Genomic DNA, 20,155 nt, shown 5'->3' with positions numbered 1-20,155 from the left:
TAAAAAAAATAATTACATTTTCTCTAAGAATGTAATAAATTATTGGTACTTAATATTTATTCTCATATTTTTTCAAAAACTAAACTATTATTTCTGCATAATTTGAAAAATAAGTAAAGGTTATTCATATAGCTTTTGGATTAGCACTTTATTTAGAGCTAAGATTGATTTAGGAACCTTTTATGTTTTACGATAAAATATATAAATTCATTCATTTTTGGTTTTACGTACGAATTCGTAAATTTTAGTAAGTTCTTAAAACAATTACAAAATTATTCGAAAATCTTTCTTAGCCTTAATTAAAGTGCTAATCAAGAGCTTTAAGATTCAAATTTACTCATTTTGGTGCAAGTTTTTTCCATATTAGATAGTTTCGCATTTTCGCCGGATAATTACCCATATACAAAACTATTTTAGAAATATAAAATGATAAATACTTAATGCCTTTAGATTTCCCAAGTTTACTTTCTAATAATAATATTGCAATAATGATTTTTGAATACTAACTAAATAAAAATTGTTTTCCAAAAAAAAAAGAATATATCATAATACATACTTTCCTGTCAACTTATGAAAACGAGCAATAAATGAATCGTTGTTGCCATTGTTGTTTTTGTAAAATTAGTTTGAATTTATTACGATATACATTTGTTGTTGTCATCATATGTTATATCTATACATATACATTTACATATCCATATGCATGCATTATGTATATTTGTATTTGTTTTGTGTGTGTAGTTGTTGTTGTTGTTGTATGCACTTATAGCTTAATGATAATAAAAATGTACAATTTAATTAACTAGGATCTGTTGATGTTCTCATTTCAATAGTTTTCTTTCGTTATTTGTATTTATGTTATTTGGATTTGAGTGTGTGATCTGCTTTCAGTTTGGCTTCGACATCTTTAAGAGTTCTTTTTCCCAAAATAAACTTCTTCTCTATGGCCTTGTGTGTTGTGTTTCGTGTTAGAAGAGTTCTTCTGTTTTTTAGAGGTGAATCATTCAATTTAGAACACGTTCTTTTAATTAGTCGCTCTTTAATTAGTTGTTAACATGGCGCTTCTCTTACAAAATAACTGTGATTATACGTTGCCAGAGTTGCCACACTCACACAAACACATACTCACACACACACGTACAGACAAAATACAATTTTCGTGTGATCGCGTGTTGATCGCAATTTAATGAATTATTAACAGTGAACTTGTTTTTTGTTTTTGTTTTCTTACTTTGTTATTATAGCTCGAGTCAGTCACCCAAACGTTTAATTAGTTTACTTTACTTTAGTTTAGAGTTGTGTAATTATTATTTCGTTTCTGTTTCTGTACAAATCGCTAAATTATTATCAATTATTGTAACTCTAGAATCTAAATTTTCCATTTATTCATCATCTCTGTGTTGTCTAAGTGATCTTGTTGTTCTTCTTGGTATTTTGTTGCTGTTTTCTGTTTTGTTTCTTGTCTCAATTGTTTAACCTGCTATCTACGAATACAAACTGTAACTGTATCTTTGCTTTGTATTTCTTTTCTTAATATATTTTCTTTTTTTTTATGTTGCTTGCGTGTATTTAAATTCATTTATTTGCTCATTAGTTTTATTGTTTAATTTGTTGCTAGTTGTTGTTTCCTTTTTAGTGTGTAGGCAGTGTTTCATTCATTCTTGGGTTTGTTGCTCTTGGGTTTTTTTTTCCTCAACTCTCATTTATACATATTTCTTAAGTTTATAAGTAAGTATATGCTATATTTGTTGTTTGCAGTGTTTTGTTTATTTTTTGTTGGCCCTTTTTCCCAACAAAGAAAATAAGACATTTCTTATTCAATTTGCCGGCGCCACAATGAAAACAGTTTTTCTTTTGTTTCTCTTTCCATTTTCCTCATTCCACAATAACACAATAAATCCAAAGCATTACAATTAGCAAAAGAATAATTGAAACAAATGTTAAATTAAAAAGTAAATTATACACATAAAAAAAGAAATCAATGTTACAATTCGGAAAAATAAGTATTTATATTTATAGTTTTAATATTTTGTTCGCATACAAACATTTTTATTTTTGTTTTTTTTTTAGCTAAATATTTGTTGCTTTCGCTCTCTCGTTAACTTTTATCATAGTTATTATAGTTTTCTTTATCATTATGTTTATCTTCATCTTATGTTTCTCTTTGTTGTATTATAATTTAGTTGGTTTTCTTTTCTTTTTCTTTTTTTTTAACAAAAATAATTGCTTTTGAGGTATTTTCTTTTTTGTTTATATAAATATGTTTTTGTTTTTCCTTTTCTTTCTTTTATTTATTTTTATACACATAACCATTATAAGTATTTAGTTTTTAGTCGTTCTCGTTTTCAATAGTTTGTTTATCTCTTTTTTTTTTGTTTTTGTTTTTATTTTTTTTTGTTTTGTTTTGTATTGTAGTTGTCTTGTCTTTTTGTAAACAATTCAAAGCACCTTTTGATTATATTTGACATTGTATTTTGTTTTCCATTTTTTTTTTTTTTTTTGCATTTTTTGTCGTTTTCATTTTTTATGCGGTTTTTTTGTTATTTATTTGCAAATATCAATAGTTAGATCAGAATAAACAACAAAAAGAAAAAAAAAACAACTGAAACAGAATATAATCAAAGTACATACACAAAAAAATTCAATATTATACATTTCTTTTTTTTTTTTCTTAATCTTTGTTTTACTTTAGTTTTAGTTACTCTTTAATTTTATTTTGTTGGTGTTGTTGTTGTTGTGGCAGCATTTAGTTCTCAGTACACGATAATTATTGGATTTAAAATATATAGTATATATATGTAGCATCATCGGGGTTCAGTTTCATTTTATTTTAGTTATTCGTTAATTCCCTCTTTATTCTTTTCATTTTGCCGCTTTTTGTTTTTGTTTTAAGAAATGCCTTATTTTGAACAACTTTCTGTTATTAAGTAACATAACTAAGAGAAATGTTGGGCAGCAACTGAAAGCGAGTTATCTGCAAAACTATTCTCATAAAATAAATCAACTATTTGAGAAGAAAATCAATAAACAAACAAAAACAAACTCAATAAATTGGCTATGCATTCCCTAACGTTTCTTTATCATCTTCATTTTACATTTCACATTTCATTTTTCATATTTATATTCATCTTTATTTGTTTTAGCATTATCATTATTATTGTTGGTGTTTTTCTTTAATTGGGGGGCATTTGCAATTTGCAGTCCTATAACTATGGTCAACTATACACAGAGGTTTTGTTTCTCATCTTATTCTGCTTTATATGTTAGTTTATCGTTTTTGCTTAATATTTGAATTTAAAGCTCGAAACTAAACAAAAAAAGTGTGTTTGTAAATCATTATAACTTTTGCTGTTGTTGGTGGGGAAATTCTTCCCTCACTTAACTCTTTAAACTCAACATAATCGTAATCATAATTGTTGTCCTTTTCACTATGTAAGTATATAAGTATGTGTATGTAAGTGTGTGTGTTTGTGTGTGTATAAAAAATCAAAAAAGTTGAAAGTGTACATTTGAACTAAATTGTTTAAACCTTTTCGCCTATATAGTATAAAACATAGTTAATAAGTGGTAAATATTTTACATGATTCTCGCTTTGCAGCTACTTGATCTCGATCTCTCGATCTCTACATCCATACATATATAGTTACATTCTATATATAGTATAGTATAAGCTATAGCTATAGCATATATGTATATATGGTATATTAGTTTATGTTATATGTGTTATGTGTATGTGTGTGTCTCTAACTGTAGTATTTATGTATAGATCCAAACAAAACGTTTATCGTAGCACGCGCTCTTCTCTTCTCTTCTCCCATCTTCTTCTCCAATTCTCTCTTGCATAACAAAAACAATCTGCTTCTCTATCCTCTCGTTGTTTGCTCCTTCTCATCAGCATCCTTATCCTCTTCCTCAGCTGTAGTATGTCATATTATATAGTAACCTTAGACCATCGGCAGTCCTTGCTGCACATCCATCATCTCGTCCTGCGCCGGCGACGGACGTGGCGCAAATGTTGCCATATGATGTGGATGCGGATGCTGCAGCTGATGTGGGGGCGTGGCCCGTGCAAACAGCGTCGAGCGTTGCATCCCCATGGGCGCATTGCCCCCGCCGCCCACATTCGCGTTCGCCGATGGGAACTGCAGCCGAAAACTGTTATCCGGATGCTGATGTTGATGCTGGCGAGGAGTGCGTCGTGGTGAACGCGCTGGCATCCGATTGGCTCGATGCATATCCTCCAGTATGGATGGCGCAACATATGTGAAACCCTGCAAACGAAATTGAGTTTGAGATTAATAATTGGCATTCTTAGTGGAAGATTACAAATAAGTTATTCACAAAAATTAAAGAAGAAAATCAGAAAACTACAATCGAGTATGCTCAGTGTGGTATTATTATTATAATAAACCAAATTTATATACAGCAATTGTATTAAAATATACCGAAGGCTTCCATTGATATATCGTACTACATTCAAAATATACCATAGAGTGCAAAATATACCAAATTGTCAGCCAAAGTTGTCGTTTTTGCCCCATACAAAAGTATTTCTTAAGTAGCTTCTACAATTTTTATCTGAGCGCAGCCAAATTTTCAGGAATCATAAATAAAACATTTGACACTCTTTCTTTCTCAGTCAATAGCTCAGATCATAAAATAATTTAGTTCGTCTGTCTATATAAAGTTTTCAACATTTTAAGGCACCCTAAAATTGAATGTTTACTTTTTTACTCGAAAATTTATGAGGTTTCTGCTTTTTCAGTTTACTGCTTCGTAATAAGCAATATTTTCACAATATAAAAACTTTATTATTATGTGCAAATTGTAATATTTTAAAATATTTGACCTTGGCCTCAAATAATGTTTGTTTTATTGTTTATTTGGTTTCATTATTTATCAAAATTTAATTTAATGTTTGAGACATTAATCTTAATCCTTAATGAAATTGTGCATCTTAAACGTTCCTGTGTCATTGAACATGGTAAAATCGTCTCTTAATTTCAGTTCCTTATTGCTTTCATAACGCTTTTTTAGTCAGCAGAACCTTTTTAATTAATAACTGCGGAAAGAGTTGCTCCATCTTTGATAGACAGTTGCCCCAGTTGGTCAATCGAGTGTGCCATTAAATTTGGAGCAGGCAGACAACAATATTGCCTGGTCGGATCAACACGATTCCCTGACGCATACTAATGCGCCGCGACAGCCGTCAGCATATGGACACACAGGGATTATGCAAGGCAACCACTGCTGAGTTGCTGAGTCGCCGAGTTGGCGGCCAACTGACCCAACTGCCTATGTAACACATTTTGCATAATTTTCTGTCCGACAGCGCAAAAGACACTAATTAAATTTTGACGAAATTCAACCCGAAATCATAACAAACAGAAATCCAACTGCAATAAAACAATTAAAAATAAAAATAAAAAAAAACAGAAAAGCCGGTGGCTGTCGTGTAAATTTATCCGGCACGCCAACAACGAGAAGGAGTTTTGATGTCTTGAAGCTGCACAAATGCGTGACGCGTCCAATTGGAATGACATGGGAAGTGAATCGAAGCTCTCGGGTACGTGAGCGCAATGCTAATTGGAACCCCAATTTGGGAGTTGATCATATCTCATCACATTGCACGGTAGTCGCTCGCTGTTGACCCACTAAGGAGAATAAGTTGCGGGCGACTTACGAGAAAGTTCATAACAATGCTTAAAGTGGTTCTAAGTGGAGAAAGAATTCCCCAATTAGCAGCTGTCTAATACAGTTTTATTGCAACTGAGACGACTGTAAAACCGTGTTAGTTTTGCTTATTAGAATCAATCGAACTTAATGGCGCAGCAATTCCCCCAAAAGTGTTTACCGCCTTTCACAATGTTCATGAAACTGTTTACAATGTTGCTCAAACTGCTGGCAATAAAACCCATAATTTCAGTGCAATTTTAAGTGACTTTAAAAAGGAAATTAAATTACAGCACACTTTAAGCTAAAACAAACATAACTTTAAGTTCCAACTACCATTTATCAATAGGCAAACAAAAAGCTAAAAAAAAGGGCCGCCGTAAACAACACATAAACCTAAACGCACTTGCCGCATTTTATAAACAAATAAAGACAGACAACAGTAGCGTTGTGTTTTTCTGCTGCTCATGAGTTGCAATTAGCTGCTCATGGGCCAAAGCCAACAACCAACAACAACCAGCAATAACAACAAACGGTTTAAACAAACTCTCTTCGTCTTTTAGCCACTTCGGCCACTTCTCAGTCACGTTCATGTTGGCCAGTCTCAAAGTAACGCTCAAACTGTGCGCACGAAGACAGAGCAAGCGAAGCAGAAGAAGAAGCAGCAGCAGCAATAGCAGACAACTTTCGTGTCGTGTAGAAAATTCCAACCTCCCCCCTCAATTTCCACAGTTCCAATCACCTGATACCTCGTTGCTTTTATAAGGCGCGCGTCGTGTTTCGTTTGGAGAAAGGCTTACACTCGGATTTGCAATAAGACAAACAAAAAAAAAAACAAAACGAAAGAGAGAGAAATATGTTTAATATTTAATTTCACTATGCAAATGCATTGACATTCATTCTTGAACGAACTTGCACAAGTTTGATTTGCCCTTCAGGGCCACATACAGTTTCAGAGTCCAAACTCGAAACCAGTTCAAAAAGCTTGCAGTCACCAAACATCCAAAACAAGAGCGACAAAGAGCGCAAGAGAGGCGCGCAAGCGCACGTGCAGAAAGCGAGAGCGCAGCAGCGAACGCGTTGACAGCGTCACCGTCGCGTGCTTAATTGGGACAAGAACAACTGTGAGTGCTGTCGTCGCTAAACTGTAATGGCTATCAAACTGTGCGTGCGGAAGTTTACAAACTGTGGTGTATTGTGTTGTGTTGACATTGCGTAATTTTCAATAAACAACTACTACAGTAAACTAAAAATTCGTAACGAGTTGCTAACAATAAAAGCATGTGCAAGAAATCTATAATAAAAAATTGGCAATAGCTCGATTTTGTGTGAAAACAGCAAACAGCAGACACCACAAATTTGTGGTCACACCAAAAAATAAAAGCGCAGCTTTGTTCGCATACTGTGAACGAGCATAAATAACAGCAGCAACAACAACAATAATAACTGAAATTTACCGTTACCAGAAGGAGAGAGAAACAAATTAGCAAGCTACGTGCGTTTGTTTTTTTGCATTTTGTGTGAAATGTCCAAACAGTTGAAAATAAATTCACTCTCGTTGCTGCTGTTGGTGGCAGCGGCAGCGACAGCGCTGCCCCAACAACAACAACAGCAGCAGCAACTATTACCAGCAACTGTTGCAACAACTACGACAACAACAAGACTAGTAAATGCAACTGACAGCGCTGGCACTTTCATCGATAACAACAACAATAACAGCAACTTTGAAGCAACAACTGTCTCCTTCGAGCAGCAACAGTCACAACAACAACAACAGCCGCAGCAGACATTGCAATATGCACATATAACGGCATTAGATAAAGAAGTAGGTATGCATACGGTATCAACTGACGATGGCAGATAGCTGATCAGCTGTGAAGCGCGTGTCGAATACTCTCACTGCGTGCTTTAATCATCGACTTTTCGGTATACATTATTTTTCAGTTAGCTTCTTTGGCATTGAGCTAATGTGAACTAACTTAAAACTAGACTTGAGCAGCTTTTGAACTAGCGGAACTTGCCACTAGAATCAGTTATGAACTACTTACAAAGAACTTTTGAACTAGTAGAACGAGCTGGCAATAAGGACAATGCGAACCAGTTACAGACAGTTATTTGTTGTGTGACCAGATATTTTTCCAATTTTAAAGTGATAATTTGTCAGAGCAACAACAATTCGACGTAACATTTTCTTTTTGTTGATATTAAGTGAAATTTTCGACATGATTTACTTGGATGACCGATGACGGTCGTGTTTATGGCCACGCCATGCGTATTTAAATGGAACGCTGGTAGCCAACAACAACAACAATAACAATATCAAGCGTTTAATTTGCAAATTAGCAACAACAACTTCAAGTACTGCAAGGGGCAAGGTAAGAGAGGGGGACTGAGGAGGGCGACAAATTGTGGGCTCGGTTAGTTTTTGGGTGGCCGCTTTAAGTGTGTGTGAAAGTGAAATTTATTACACCTGAAAGAAACGAACGAATTTAGAGCTAAACAAACACAACACAACGTGCAGCAGATGCCGAACATTCGGCAGCTTAAAAGAGTGCGTGTGTGTGTGTGCTGAGTGTTGTGTTTGTGGTGAGGTTGAGTAATTGCCTCAACGTCTAAGCGTCTAATTAAAATCAAGTTAATGAAGCTAATCTCTCTTTCCCCAACTCCTCCTCTTCGCAGTTGAACGTCTAATCAAGCAATGGGCGCCGATTGTTTGGCTGGCGCCAGAGGAGAAATTTCTGCCTCTGGGCGTCGAAGAATTCCTACAGAATGTGCATCCCATGGACAAGGAACGCAGCAACAGCTTTACCCCTGGCGTGCCCTTTAGCGAATACTCCACAAAGTCGCATCTGGTGACGAATGCGGATATGGAGCAACTGCTGCAGAATGAGCAATCCTTCATCTATGGCCGCAATCCCAACGAGGCGCCAGTGCCTATCTATGGCGTCGTGACGCTTTGTCCCAAACCAGAGCCAAAGCCCGAAGTGGTGCCACAGTCACAACCACAGCCTTTCGCCAGTACCCGAGGACCTTACATACCCGTGTCCATTGACCCGTTGGAGGAGCGCAATGACACGGTCCGACGCTCGTCACGCTTGTATCCACTGTTTCAACGCGTGAAGCGGGAGTCAGTGAACATGCCACCGCTCCGGGAATACGATCTGGTCATGGGTGAAACACAATTGCCAACGGCAGCAGTGCTGGAGCCTGCAGAGCAGCAGCCACAGGAGCTGGAGGACGATTCGAATGGATTGCCAGTGAACAATTTCATTGCCAATCTGGCGGACAATGTCAAGTTCAGTGGCGGGCCCGAGATGGAAGACGATAATCTGGAGGACAACAACATTGGCGATGCGCCGCCCCTAGAAACGCCACAGCAAGGGGTTAAAGGAAAACTGCCTGGTTTCCATGTCACCTACTGGATGTTCTATCCCTACAGTCAGGGCAAAACCATGTGCACACTGAGCCTGGGTCCCCTGGGTCGCATTCCCTTCCCGGCTGTGTACGGCTATTGCTTGGGCAATCGTCGAGATATTGGCAGCCATGTGGGAGATTGGGAGCACATGAGTCTGTATTTTAATGGCGATGCCGAGCCACAGGCGATGTATGTCTCAGCTCACGATGCTGGAGCCTATTACAGCTACAATCGACTGACGGGCTCCTTTGAGTTTCGTCGTCAAGAGACGCGCAAGGGGATTTTACAGCGTCCCAATTTCCCCAAGACGGTGACCACATTTAAGAATCATCCGGTCCTGTTTGCGGCCAAAGGTTCGCACGGTCTGTGGACGGCGCCGGGCAAGCATCGCTTTGTTAAGGTGGCCAGACTGTATGACATCAATGGCTTTGGCACGCCGTGGAACACTTGGAAGGCCGTAGACATAAGCTACAAGAATCTCAGATCCTACGGTGAGTAAGAATTCTTTTTTCTCCAATTTAATGCTAGCTAGTTCTTGTTCTTTGGCAGGACGTTCACTGGTTCCCGATTGGCTGACGTATCGTGGCAAGTGGGGCAATCCCAAGAGCAAGTGTCATCCCTTTCGCCGCATCGGATTGAACTTTTGTGAGTTCACAGACGGACCCACTGGCATTCCTCTAAAGGAGCCGCATTTTCAATGTGGCGCTGACTATCGTTAATGATGGATTCAATTGCTGCTGACTAGTTTCTTAAGCGTAGCTCTAGACAAGTATTTATTGTGAAATTCCCGCCCGAAGATTACCCCGAAAAAACGAAGCATTAAACATTTGAAATAAGCACATGCCGTATTTTAGCTAACGAGGTCAACAAATTGAGAATGCTATAATTAAAGATTCGACGACGTGCAACGAGTCTTGACCCCCACAAAACTCTTAATGGTTGAATAATCTCTAATAGCTGCTTGGACGAGACTCACTTGGAAAATTAAATTGGCACTTTCGCTGAGCGTGGTATCATCCGGTGAGTCCACGGGAATCTGTCTTGTGAATCTCGTATCAAACTGCGACACATCATCCTCGCTTCGCTGCAAGTTCAAGTTGATTAAAATATTGAATCAAAATGGGTAAGGTCAATGGACTTACCAGCAGCGGCTTAATAGGTGGCTCAAGGCGACGAGCGACAACATCTTCCCAGTTGACGTGCTTGAAGAATGGATGCATTTGCACGGCAGTCGCATCCTCGGGTCCGCTGCCCAGACGCAGTGGCTCCTGACGCTTCATCAGGCGTCGCACCAGATCTCTGGCTTCCGGTGTGAGGTAGGCTGGCAGATTAAGCTTTGCTTTCAATATGGTCTCGATGGTTTTCTTGCGATTCTCCGCTGTGAAAGGCGGCTACAAAAATGGCAAAGTTAGTTGAAAAGGAAGTGAAATCTCTTTGTTAGATCATTACTTACCACGCCTGTGAGCATGTCGAACATGAGTGCGCCTAGTGACCACCAATCGACGGCTTTGCCATGGCCACTTCTGGTAAGGATTTCAGGTGCCCTGCAGCAGATAAAAATTCAAAATTAATACAAATTCTCGCAAAAGTAATTTAGCCAAAAATGAGAAGCATCAAAAGCTTGGCAGGCGCACGCACATGTACTCAATTGTGCCGCAGAAGGTGTGGGTGACAATACCCTCTTGTATGTGCTCCTTGCACAGACCAAAATCGGTTAGCTTCACATGTCCCTGGGCATCCAGCAGTATGTTCTCTGGCTTCAGATCGCGATAGATGATGCCAAGTTTGTGTAAATGTCCCAGAGCTAAAATGATTTCGCTCAAATAAAAGCTGCAGGTGTAGAGAAAACAGTTGAGTAAGGGAGTTGCTTGAGATGTGTAATTGTTCCACATACCATGTGGTATCCTCCAGGAAGATGCCCTCGCGCTCCAAATGCATAAACAGCTCACCGCCGCTGAGATACTCGAGTATCAGATACAATTTGCCGTCTGTTTGAAAGGCATACACTAGCTCCACAATAAACGGATGCTGAAAATGCAAAGTACAATATTAATAATTGATTTAAGTAACGCATTTTAAATGTCAACTCACCTTGACTGCCTCGAGTATGTTGCGTTCAGCTCGTGTGTGCGCTGTGTCCTTTTGATTGGTGACTATCGATGCCTTCTTCAGCACCTTCATGGCAAAATATTTGTTGGCATCACGTCCAGCGGTTTTGCGCACCTGTTGCATTCCAATACGTAATTAGTTAAATGATAGCAATAAATCAATTGGTTGATAACGCACCTGGAATACTTTGCCGTAGCCACCTTTGCCGAGGACTTTTTTGAGCTCGAAATCCTTGGGACCCAGCTTGATTTTCCCCGGATTGACATTTTCCTCTGAGAGCTGTATGGTCTCCTGTCCTTCATTGCTGTTTTTGGGGATAGGGAAGGGGACGAGTTTAGTTTACGTTATTAGTTTAGTAACTGCGACTGCGATGTTGATGGCCGCCGACTGCTTGCGTGGGAAATCGACAGCCCACGCGCTCTATAAATAAAAACCTTTGGCAAACACGCGCCAATTGGTGGCGCCCCCTTTAAAAACCCTCAACACAAATCCCCCACCGCTCCATCACCATCACTATTCACTATCGAGTGTGTTTGCACATTGGCTGCTTGGCATATTGCCCACTAGACACACGAGCGCACAACAAGCTGCTGTTGTTTGGTAGTCAATTGGTAGTTGTAAACACTTCTGTCGACGACACATATGACAAAATATGTATCAACATAAAGGTAGTTAGTTCCCTTATCAGTTTGGTAGCTGCGTCAGGTGGACTTCTCATCCGTCTGTCTGTCTGTCTTTCTATTTGTCAGTCTGTCTGGCTTGGCTGCCTGCTGGTAGGTAAACTGATATGCGCAATACATGTGTTGGCCAGGCTAAGCCGATTAACGGGCTAAACCAGCTATGGATATAGAGGGATTTCCCGCTAAACATTTGTTCGCTCTCCGCATTTCCGAGAAAAGAATTTTGCGCGCCTGCCTCTCGAAATAGCTGCCTCATCCTCGATCCAGCGACAGCGACAGCTACAACGTCAGCGACATAACATCAGCATTACTCACTCTTGATGTAGATTTATGCTCAATTCCGGTTCTAGATCGACCTGCAAAAGAGAAACGGAGAATCGAGATAAGTAAGAGAATCGACAATATGCAAATGAGTCAGAGAACTTGTGCAATTAGTCAGTAGTTTATAGTTTATGGTTTTTGTAGTTTGTGCTAATGATTGGCTAGATACTTTGTAAGTAAATTTTCAAATACGTAACCTAATAGTTCCTCGAAATTCATTTAAAATTTATTAGTTGCTTAACTTGTGTGTAAATGCTTCCTACTAGTTTTGAGTTATTTGATTAGACGAGATTTTGTTATTAGTTTTTAAGTTTTCTTTTAAAGAAAAAGAATTGTAAAAGTAATTCCAAACTCAATATGATGATATTATAATTAATTTTATGTTTAATCTATATAATAAACATTTGAATTTAAAGAAAATAGTGGCAATAGTAATTACAGATTTTCATATTATTCAAGAAATTAAATAAAGAAATCTATATAAAAATATAACATTTCGAATATAATGAAAATACTAAAGATTTAAGTACTTTTAATATAATTGAAACTGTAGGATTTACTTTGATGTTAAATGTGGGAGGTAGCAATGACAATGCTATATCGAGTAAATATTTTAATAGCGTATAAGGTTAAGTGTATAATACTATTGATATAGCAATTAGCTATATTTGAAGTGAAGCTTTTAAAATTGAAGGTTAATCCTTTGTAGAATTAATTAGCATTGTGCGAAACTTATTATTTTAATATAAAATATATTTACTCCTAAGTATTAAGATTTTTCCAAGAATGAAGTACCATAAATATGTCTTCTTAGTATTTCATGTCTAGGTGGATTTGTTACGGCAATTAACTGAAGCTAAAGCCATGTGTCGTAATGAGAGAAAGAAGTAAAGATTATGTTGATTCGCTCATTTCGGGAGAAAGTGTTTTCGTGGTAGAGAAATCGTTAAAAGCAGGTAACGCCGACGCAGAACCCAAAGATACCTTCTTTTTGTCATTTTCTTCATTTTTGCATTACCCACTTGCTTTGGGTCGGGTTCGACGAGTCTTCTATATACAAGTTTATGTACAGCAAGCAGGCAGGCAGACACACTTCTCCACACGCACACACACACACACACACACACGCATACACACAATCGTAACACAGACACACACGCACACCTTCTCTTTAATGACAAACTAAAATTAGAACTCGGAACAATGCCAAATACTCTGCCGGCAATTCTGCCAGTGATGCTAATACTGCTGTGTTTCTGATTCTGTTTCTGTTGCTCTGTTTCTCTGACTTGTGGGGGATTTGGAGACTTGCTCTCGTCTCGGACTCGTTATTTTCTGTATATATATAAGAATATATTATACAATATATTTAGTAGGAATTGACTCTCCGACGCCCGCATAAAGTAAGAGCGATTTGTCCGAAGGGAAACTGGTTTGAAGCCTCGTCACAAATGCTGCTGGCGCCGAATTCCAATTAACAAATCAATCATAATTTCCAGTGTCCACAATTCGAGGGCGTGCGCCCCGTTTTCATTGCGTAAAAGCCACAAGTATTTATGATAAATGGAAATATATATATCATATATATACATAGGTATACAGCATGGACAACGCAACACTTTAGTTGCATTTTCAATAGCTAGAATGTAAAGCAAACAAAGCTGCACACTCCGATCGACTCGATTCTCAAGTCATTCCCTCATTTTCTTGTCATTCTTTTCGTCGTTTTCGTCTTATCAGCAGCAGGGCACGATGGGATTTTTTTTTTCGTCGTTTCTCTAATTTTATATTATTCGTTGATAAGCATTTTTGTTCCTTTTTTTCTTCTTTTTAAGTGGGAGTTTAGCTTACAGCTGAATATTACGACAAAGCGTGTGTCTTTGTGTGTGTGTGTGTTGAGTGACTTGACCCAACAGCAATGTATAGCATGAAAAACATAGTGAAACAACATGCGGTTATCATCATAACATGATCAACGATAGAAGCACCTTCAACTGATAAGCTAGAAAGTCTATTTTGACTCAGCAGTAAGCTGATAACTGATTCAAGTTGATTATGTAGCGGATGTTATATACATTATGTGTGCTCTTTTTTTTTTTTGTTTGGCATTGTAAACAATATTAATTGTGGTAGATGCAACAGTTGGAAAACGGGTTATGGAAAGTCTTAATGAAGTATGCAAGAATATGAAATGGAACAACCCTTTTTTCCTATGCAACAGTTGGAAATGGTTCAAATGAAATGTCTAATGAAATATGTAAGAGAATTCTATTAATTGAATTAAAAAGAACAAAATCTTTTTAATAAATTCCAAATGATAAACTATTTAAAGCAACAGTTGCTAAATCTTAAATTATAATTTATTATAATAATAATAATTATAATAAGTAAAAAATGAATTCATTTACTGCAAAAAGGTTTAATGAAAACTTCCTACGAAAAATGTATTCCAAAAAAATAATTCTTTTCATAAAGCAACAGTTGGAAAATGTTTTTTATTTGCGAAATTGGCAGTTATAATTCAATAGAAATTAGCTTTATTATATTTGCTTAATATGAATGTGATTTATATTGTTTTATTGCTACATGCTACCAAGTTGTTTTGTTTTATTGATAAATTATCATCACATTTCTAGGGATTCACATGAGATTTTAATCATTATTTGGAGCTGCTAAACAAAGCGAGCAGTTCGACTGGGTTGGCTCCCCACAGTGCTCTTTGTTGTTGTAATTCTAAAGTTGATACTGTCAACTTAATATGTGTATGTGTGAATAAGCGTGTTGCTTTATGTGTTGGAGGTGCCGGTGTGTGAGCAATTGATAGTGATTATTTTGAAGGACATTTGCCGAGTTTGATTGCTTAATATCGAAAGACAGTATTGCAAGAATATTTAGCGATAAAGATTGAAAAATGTGGGCTGTTATTTGGTTGCTGTTATTGTTCGTTTAAAGGGGGGAAGGAGGACAGGTAACTGCGATTGATACTTAAAGTAAAGATGTTGAATAACTTGATGACGCCACACAAACGCTTTTGGACTTTTGCGCAGCAGATAAGCGCAACAACAGCAGCGCAGAGTTCAAGCTCCCTAAACAGACCAAAAGAAAATGCGAATAATTTTCGTGGCCAGCTGCGCCTTTCACGACTTGCAGCCGCACCAGCAGCAGACAAAGCAAAGAAGGTAAACAACAAACAAAGGAGGGAAAAATCTTCAAGTACTGTACACGAAAGTAAAAGCGGGGGAGGAGGCGCAAAGTGCTGTTGTTGCGCAGTTAGTTTTGTTATTATATATGTTGTAGTATATATACTCACATCATCCAGCTCGATCCTGTCATCGTCCGAATCATGTGCTTTGTCGTCCTCGTGGAGCTCAAGATCGAACAGTTCACTTGGATCACTCACGTCCGCCATTTGTCGTTGTTGTTGTGTTTGTTGTTGTCGTCACTCCACTACACACACACGCAGACGCACACGCTTACGCACACGAATACGCACTGGCAACGTTCACATGCACACGCACACTTTACGCACACAAGCGCAAACACAGGCAAACACTTTGCTTTTTTGCCTTTGCCTTACGTTTGCGTTTACTTCTTTCTTTGGGTCTTGCGTTTGGCTATGAATTGCTAGTTGTTGTTGTTGGTATTGCTGCTGCTGCTCTGCTGAAACAATACGGAAACAGCGCAGCACGACGACGAGACGAAGAGAGACGTGAAGAAAAGACACAACACACACTCACATATACAGACGCAGTTTCTTGGCAAATGCTGCGATTTTGATTTTTGATTTTTAGTTTTCGATGTTTGTTTTTTTTATTTTTTTTGCGTTGCTTTTGGTTTATTCGACCAGGTGGTGCACGGGGGCACTTTTCGTCGTCTCGAAGGTTATTTGTTTATTAGTTAATAGAATATATGAATGGAATCGGAGGCGCAGCAGCAGCAGCAGTAGCAGCGGACGGAGCGCCAATGCCACAGCCACACAATGCCACACAATATACACACACCACACACGACGACGACGGAGACGCGACCATGAGACGCATACAGGGAGGCGCACGCAAGTTGTAACACGACAGGAGCTCAAACGTTGAATGCAGCGCGCTCACGTTGTAATCGTCAAATCAAATTAAATGTAAGTGAATAATAATTAAAATGCACTTTTTCTTTGTTTGCAACCAGAACACGAGGTAAGTTGGGACAGCGATTGCACTATTCGCGCTTATCGATACTAGCTCGGTATCGAGTGTGTCATACGCATAGTATCGATGCCTTAACATTCAAAACGATGCTACTTGCAACGACAATCGATACACGAAAAAGTACGCAGTGTGACCTTTTATGGTATATTGCATACCCTGTTTACGAAAGAAGTGAAGTCTGACAATATAATATAATATAGTGTTTGTCGATAATCACAAAAGCATTTAAATGCATAAATTAACATAAAATCAATTTTAAAAAAAGTTTTATTTTTAATTTACATTTTACAATTACTAATATCAGTCATGCATTGTACTTATTTTATTGATCAGCATGAACAGCTGATTTAACGTTCATTTATTTTATGTTTTGTTGTTCACAGGGTATCTCATAGCATATAGTTTTGACTAATGCGCTGCTACTTGTTGGTATTCAAATACGATTATTTAACTATTCATTTATTTGTCCTTTGGACACTACTTTAAACTTCTTTAAGATTAAAAAATTATGTTTTTCAAAAATATTATTTTTGGCAAGACTAAAAAATTTGAGTTTTTAACGTTTTTTTGGGAAATTTGTTTGAAACATATGAAAGCAGTATATTTTTGTATGTGAAATAGTAGGTATTTTAAATGAACTTGCGGTCACACTGCTGGCACGCTAGCAAAACAAGTGCACTCAAAATAACCATTTCATCGCCACACAATTAAATATTAAAAGTGATAATCATGTGCACCGGCGGTTCTCCCAGCAGCAATGGTTCCCAAGCCGGCGACAACACCGAGAGCGAACAACAACAGCCATCAGCAACGGAGCAGCAGCAGCAGCAGGAACAGGTTCCACGAACAGCTGTTGAAGCCTCAACCCCAGAACAGATTCTTGCCGAGTATGGCGAAAATCTAAAGATCCTAACATTGAACTCACAGGTGTCCGAGCTGCTGACAATCATTCGCGACAAGTATGTGCAATATTCGTAGAGTGTCATTCATTTTTACTTACAATATTTTCAATTCCTCTTTGCTAGGAATACCACGCGTAGCGATTTTAAATTTTATGCCGATCGTTTGATACGTTTGGTCATCGAAGAATCGCTAAATCAGCTGCCCTACACTGACTGCGATGTAGAAACGCCCACGGGTGCCATCTACGAAGGTCTCAAATATCGCTCGGGGAATTGTGGCGTCTCAATTATACGTTCCGGCGAAGCTATGGAGCAGGGATTACGCGATTGCTGTCGCTCAATACGCATTGGCAAGATTCTGGTTGAATCTGATGCAAATACACACGAGGCACGTGTGGTGTACGCACGTTTTCCCGATGACATCGGCAGCCGTCAAGTGCTGCTCATGTATCCTATTATGTCCACTGGTAACACTGTGTTGCAAGCTGTAAATGTGCTGAGGGAGCATGGAGTGCCCGAGAAGTGCATCATACTTTCGAATCTGTTCTGCACACCAATTGCTGCACGGACTGTGGTGAATGCGTTTCCCAAAATGAAGATTCTCACATCGGAGCTGCATCCGGTGGCGCCCAATCATTTTGGCCAGAAATACTTTGGTACTGACTAGGATAGCAAAGAAAAAGTCAATAAAAGCAGCAGCAGCAAAAGCAACTTGACAACTAAGCTCTGCTTAGGATAGGTAGTGTGTTAGATTATCTATCCATATCTCTCTCACTCACCCAACACAATCCTCCCTTAATTAACTAATCTTAACATTTGTTTGCATGGCTTCGCACTAACCACATTTTCTTCTCTTCCGCATCTAGATGTCCTTTAAACTGGAAGGAGCAGCACAACTACTATGATTAGTACATTATTATATTATAATAAGCCTGCTTTAATTTGGGCTCTTCATTTAAATCTCTAAAACGAAACGTGACTTGTTCAAAGCTATTGTAAATAAACATAAATATGATTTACCATCTTTTGATGACTATTGAGTTGGAAAACCAGTACAGCCTAATGATTAATTGACCTTATACCTCTTGGACCTTTTGCAATCTTGTCTTAGAATCCCTTAAATTGAAGAAACAACACAACTCATTTTAATACTAATTTAATAATTAACTCGCCCCAATTTGGGCTTTTCAAATTCAAGTTCGCAACTTTAACTTATGTAAATACAGAATAAATACTATGAATATAACTTAGGAGCTCATCTTATAGTTGACCACAGTGTCCACCTTTTGCAATCCCGTTGAGAACGAACGCAACTGCACGGCCTGAGCATTCTGAATGAAGACAGCTCCAGTTTCGTTCCATTGTGCCGGAATCTCGGTGTTTTGTAGTGTATGAATCATCACATCGAAGGTGCAAATGCAATCAAGAAGTGGCAAATAGCTGACTGTGGCCGATATCTGGCGCATCACATCACGAATCTCGTTTTGTATGCGACTCAATTGTTTGGATGAAGTTTGCTTGGTGGGATCGCCAGCTTCAACGCCATCGCCTGCTTCGGCTTGCATTTTAAAGTCCCAACACTCGAGCACTTCTTTGGTGTGTGCATTGGTAATGACCATTGATATCTTATTAATCATATTCTTCGCCAACCATTCTACAAAAATGTACCAATGAAGAAAAAATTCAACAGGTGAATGAATCTAGAACTAACCTTCGGTTTGTGTTAAAACATTTTGCAGAAAGCTCACGATTTTGGGGTCCTTGGACATGAGAATGGTTAAGCCATATTGTTGTGTGTTGTCAAAATTTTCAGCTGGATAAATGCCACGTTGAAACAGTATTGAATTGATGCCATACTCTACAATTTGCATTAAACAAAGAAACAGGACGCCATAATGTGTGTGCGCCATTAATAAGCGTGCTCGTTGTTATTGTTCTTCTTACAAATACTTACTTAGGTACTCGACAATAATCTGCGCTGAGCCCTTTAGTGTAATGCAATTCTTTGTTGCTTGAGCCGTTGACATTTTTGATATTACTATTATAAAGTTACAAAATTTTCTTTTACATGTAAAAATAAAAGCCGCTCGATTTGAAGCTCTTTTTAACAGTGTGACCACAACATAGAGATGCAGAAATACCTTAAAGATTAACGATGTATCGATATTTTTTGAAAAGTGTGTGTAACATCGATTATTTCTGCAAATTTGGTAGCGTTACCTCAGTTTAAAATACATTACAAAGTATTTAAAATCTTTTGTAAGGCTGTTTCTTAAATACCTTAATAAAATATTTAATATCAATTGCTTGAAAAATATACTAAATTTACTAATGCTCCGAACCAATCGATCAACTGTAGCATGCTCGATTAATGATATACCAGGGCAGTAATAACAGTTACGATGAATCTTCAGCAAACAGTAATCGATAAATTTCAATAAAGAACTATCGTACATTTGTGAGCGCCAAAACTCAAATTTCCAACACAACAAACTTTCATTAAAACACAATAAAGTAATTGTAACAAATACATGCATTCTTTATTAGCAATTTCTGATCTATATCTAAGCATGAGATCCATTTATGCGTACGTTCTCGTATGTGAATATTATAGATAAGATGTCTATTTAGAATTTTTGTTCATCCATCGATCATTATTGTTGCCATAGCCCCTTTTGTAAGTGGTGCCTGTTGGGGTAGAAAAAGAAAAACAAAAAACCAAAAGATTTTTAGCTAGGATAATACCAGTTTGAAAGATTTCCATTGTAAAACTCATAATTACTTCAAGCCTCCAACACCGGGCTCGATTATCCAGAGCCTTTTGTTGTATTTGTGCTAGGTGGTAATTTGTTGGGGGGA

General features: G+C 37.8%; 5 protein-coding genes across 9 annotated transcripts in view; 2 read left to right on the top strand and 3 right to left on the bottom strand.

Moving 5' to 3' along the window:
• Window positions 1-2,187: 2,187 nt before the first annotated feature.
• On the bottom strand, window positions 2,188-16,412 carry LOC117568097 (ribosomal protein S6 kinase beta-2). Of its 2 annotated transcripts, none has more exons than XM_052004719.1 (10): window positions 15,509-16,412; window positions 12,193-12,233; window positions 11,375-11,501; window positions 11,180-11,311; window positions 10,983-11,116; window positions 10,727-10,918; window positions 10,542-10,632; window positions 10,237-10,479; window positions 10,065-10,178; window positions 2,188-4,271 (listed from the first exon to the last, which is right to left on the bottom strand). In XM_052004719.1, the coding sequence occupies exons 1-10, from the start codon at window positions 15,605-15,607 to the stop codon at window positions 3,945-3,947; spliced, it is 1,500 nt and encodes a 499-aa protein (XP_051860679.1). In that variant the 5' UTR covers window positions 15,608-16,412; the 3' UTR covers window positions 2,188-3,944. The 2 variants fall into 2 exon arrangements, with proteins under 2 accessions (XP_051860679.1, XP_034104368.1); XM_034248477.2 differs by having other exon boundaries at window positions 10,065-10,172; window positions 10,231-10,479; window positions 15,509-16,411.
• LOC117568098 (uncharacterized) lies at window positions 6,298-9,943 on the top strand. 2 transcript variants are annotated; one of them, XM_034248478.2, is made up of 3 exons: window positions 6,298-7,502; window positions 8,353-9,579; window positions 9,638-9,943. In XM_034248478.2, exons 1-3 carry the CDS (start codon window positions 7,199-7,201, stop codon window positions 9,805-9,807), a joined length of 1,701 nt encoding a protein of 566 aa, XP_034104369.2. In that variant the 5' UTR covers window positions 6,298-7,198; the 3' UTR covers window positions 9,808-9,943. The 2 variants fall into 2 exon arrangements, with proteins under 2 accessions (XP_034104369.2, XP_051860678.1); XM_052004718.1 differs by lacking the exon at window positions 6,298-7,502 and adding an exon at window positions 7,661-8,048 and having other exon boundaries at window positions 9,638-9,941.
• Window positions 16,413-17,002: 590 nt separating the features above from the next.
• On the top strand, window positions 17,003-18,320 carry LOC117570247 (uracil phosphoribosyltransferase homolog). 2 transcript variants are annotated; one of them, XM_034251755.2, is made up of 3 exons: window positions 17,003-17,353; window positions 17,420-17,952; window positions 18,163-18,320. In XM_034251755.2, the coding sequence occupies exons 1-3, from the start codon at window positions 17,124-17,126 to the stop codon at window positions 18,171-18,173; spliced, it is 774 nt and encodes a 257-aa protein (XP_034107646.1). In that variant the 5' UTR covers window positions 17,003-17,123; the 3' UTR covers window positions 18,174-18,320. The 2 variants fall into 2 exon arrangements, 1 of the variants encoding a protein (XP_034107646.1); XR_004572336.2 differs by having other exon boundaries at window positions 17,007-17,353; window positions 17,420-18,035.
• A 116-nt stretch (window positions 18,321-18,436) lies between these two features.
• Window positions 18,437-19,421, bottom strand: LOC117570248 (mitotic spindle assembly checkpoint protein MAD2A). Its single transcript, XM_034251756.2, has 3 exons — window positions 19,251-19,421; window positions 19,008-19,154; window positions 18,437-18,950 (listed from the first exon to the last, which is right to left on the bottom strand). The coding sequence occupies exons 1-3, from the start codon at window positions 19,321-19,323 to the stop codon at window positions 18,544-18,546; spliced, it is 627 nt and encodes a 208-aa protein (XP_034107647.1). The 5' UTR covers window positions 19,324-19,421; the 3' UTR covers window positions 18,437-18,543.
• A 427-nt stretch (window positions 19,422-19,848) lies between these two features.
• Window positions 19,849-20,155, bottom strand: part of LOC117569646 (protein vein) — a 44,194-nt gene continuing 43,887 nt past the window's right edge. For both annotated transcript variants that reach the window (XM_034250887.2, XM_034250890.2), the window contains exon 6: window positions 19,849-19,984. In XM_034250887.2, coding sequence (XP_034106778.1) covers window positions 19,920-19,984 — 65 coding nt within the window. In that variant the 3' untranslated portion in view covers window positions 19,849-19,919. The remainder of the gene's footprint in view (window positions 19,985-20,155) is intronic.

This window comes from Drosophila albomicans, chromosome 3 (assembly GCF_009650485.2).
Source record: "Drosophila albomicans strain 15112-1751.03 chromosome 3, ASM965048v2, whole genome shotgun sequence".
Taxonomy (NCBI): Eukaryota; Metazoa; Arthropoda; class Insecta; order Diptera; family Drosophilidae; genus Drosophila; species Drosophila albomicans.
Note: the sequence above shows the minus strand (reverse complement) of the source record. Positions and strands in the feature narration are given on the sequence as shown.

Coding starts and splice junctions, on each gene's coding strand:
- LOC117570247 (XM_034251755.2), top strand. CDS start 17,124: ATGTGCACCGGCGGTTCTCCCAGCAGCAATGGTTCCCAAGCCGGCGAC. Junction 17,354..17,419: donor CTGACAATCATTCGCGACAA/GTATGTGCAATA, acceptor CCTCTTTGCTAG/GAATACCACGCGTAGCGATT.
- LOC117568097 (XM_052004719.1), bottom strand. CDS start 15,607: ATGGCGGACGTGAGTGATCCAAGTGAACTGTTCGATCTTGAGCTCCAC. Junction 12,234..15,508: donor ACAGGATCGAGCTGGATGAT/GTGAGTATATAT, acceptor TCTCTTTTGCAG/GTCGATCTAGAACCGGAATT. Junction 10,480..10,541: donor TCGACATGCTCACAGGCGTG/GTAAGTAATGAT, acceptor CCATTTTTGTAG/CCGCCTTTCACAGCGGAGAA.
- LOC117570248 (XM_034251756.2), bottom strand. CDS start 19,323: ATGTCAACGGCTCAAGCAACAAAGAATTGCATTACACTAAAGGGCTCA. Junction 19,155..19,250: donor GATTATTGTCGAGTACCTAA/GTAAGTATTTGT, acceptor TGCAAATTGTAG/AGTATGGCATCAATTCAATA. Junction 18,951..19,007: donor TGTTTTAACACAAACCGAAG/GTTAGTTCTAGA, acceptor ACATTTTTGTAG/AATGGTTGGCGAAGAATATG.
- LOC117568098 (XM_034248478.2), top strand. CDS start 7,199: ATGTCCAAACAGTTGAAAATAAATTCACTCTCGTTGCTGCTGTTGGTG. Junction 7,503..8,352: donor GGCATTAGATAAAGAAGTAG/GTATGCATACGG, acceptor TCCTCTTCGCAG/TTGAACGTCTAATCAAGCAA. Junction 9,580..9,637: donor CAAGAATCTCAGATCCTACG/GTGAGTAAGAAT, acceptor GTTCTTTGGCAG/GACGTTCACTGGTTCCCGAT.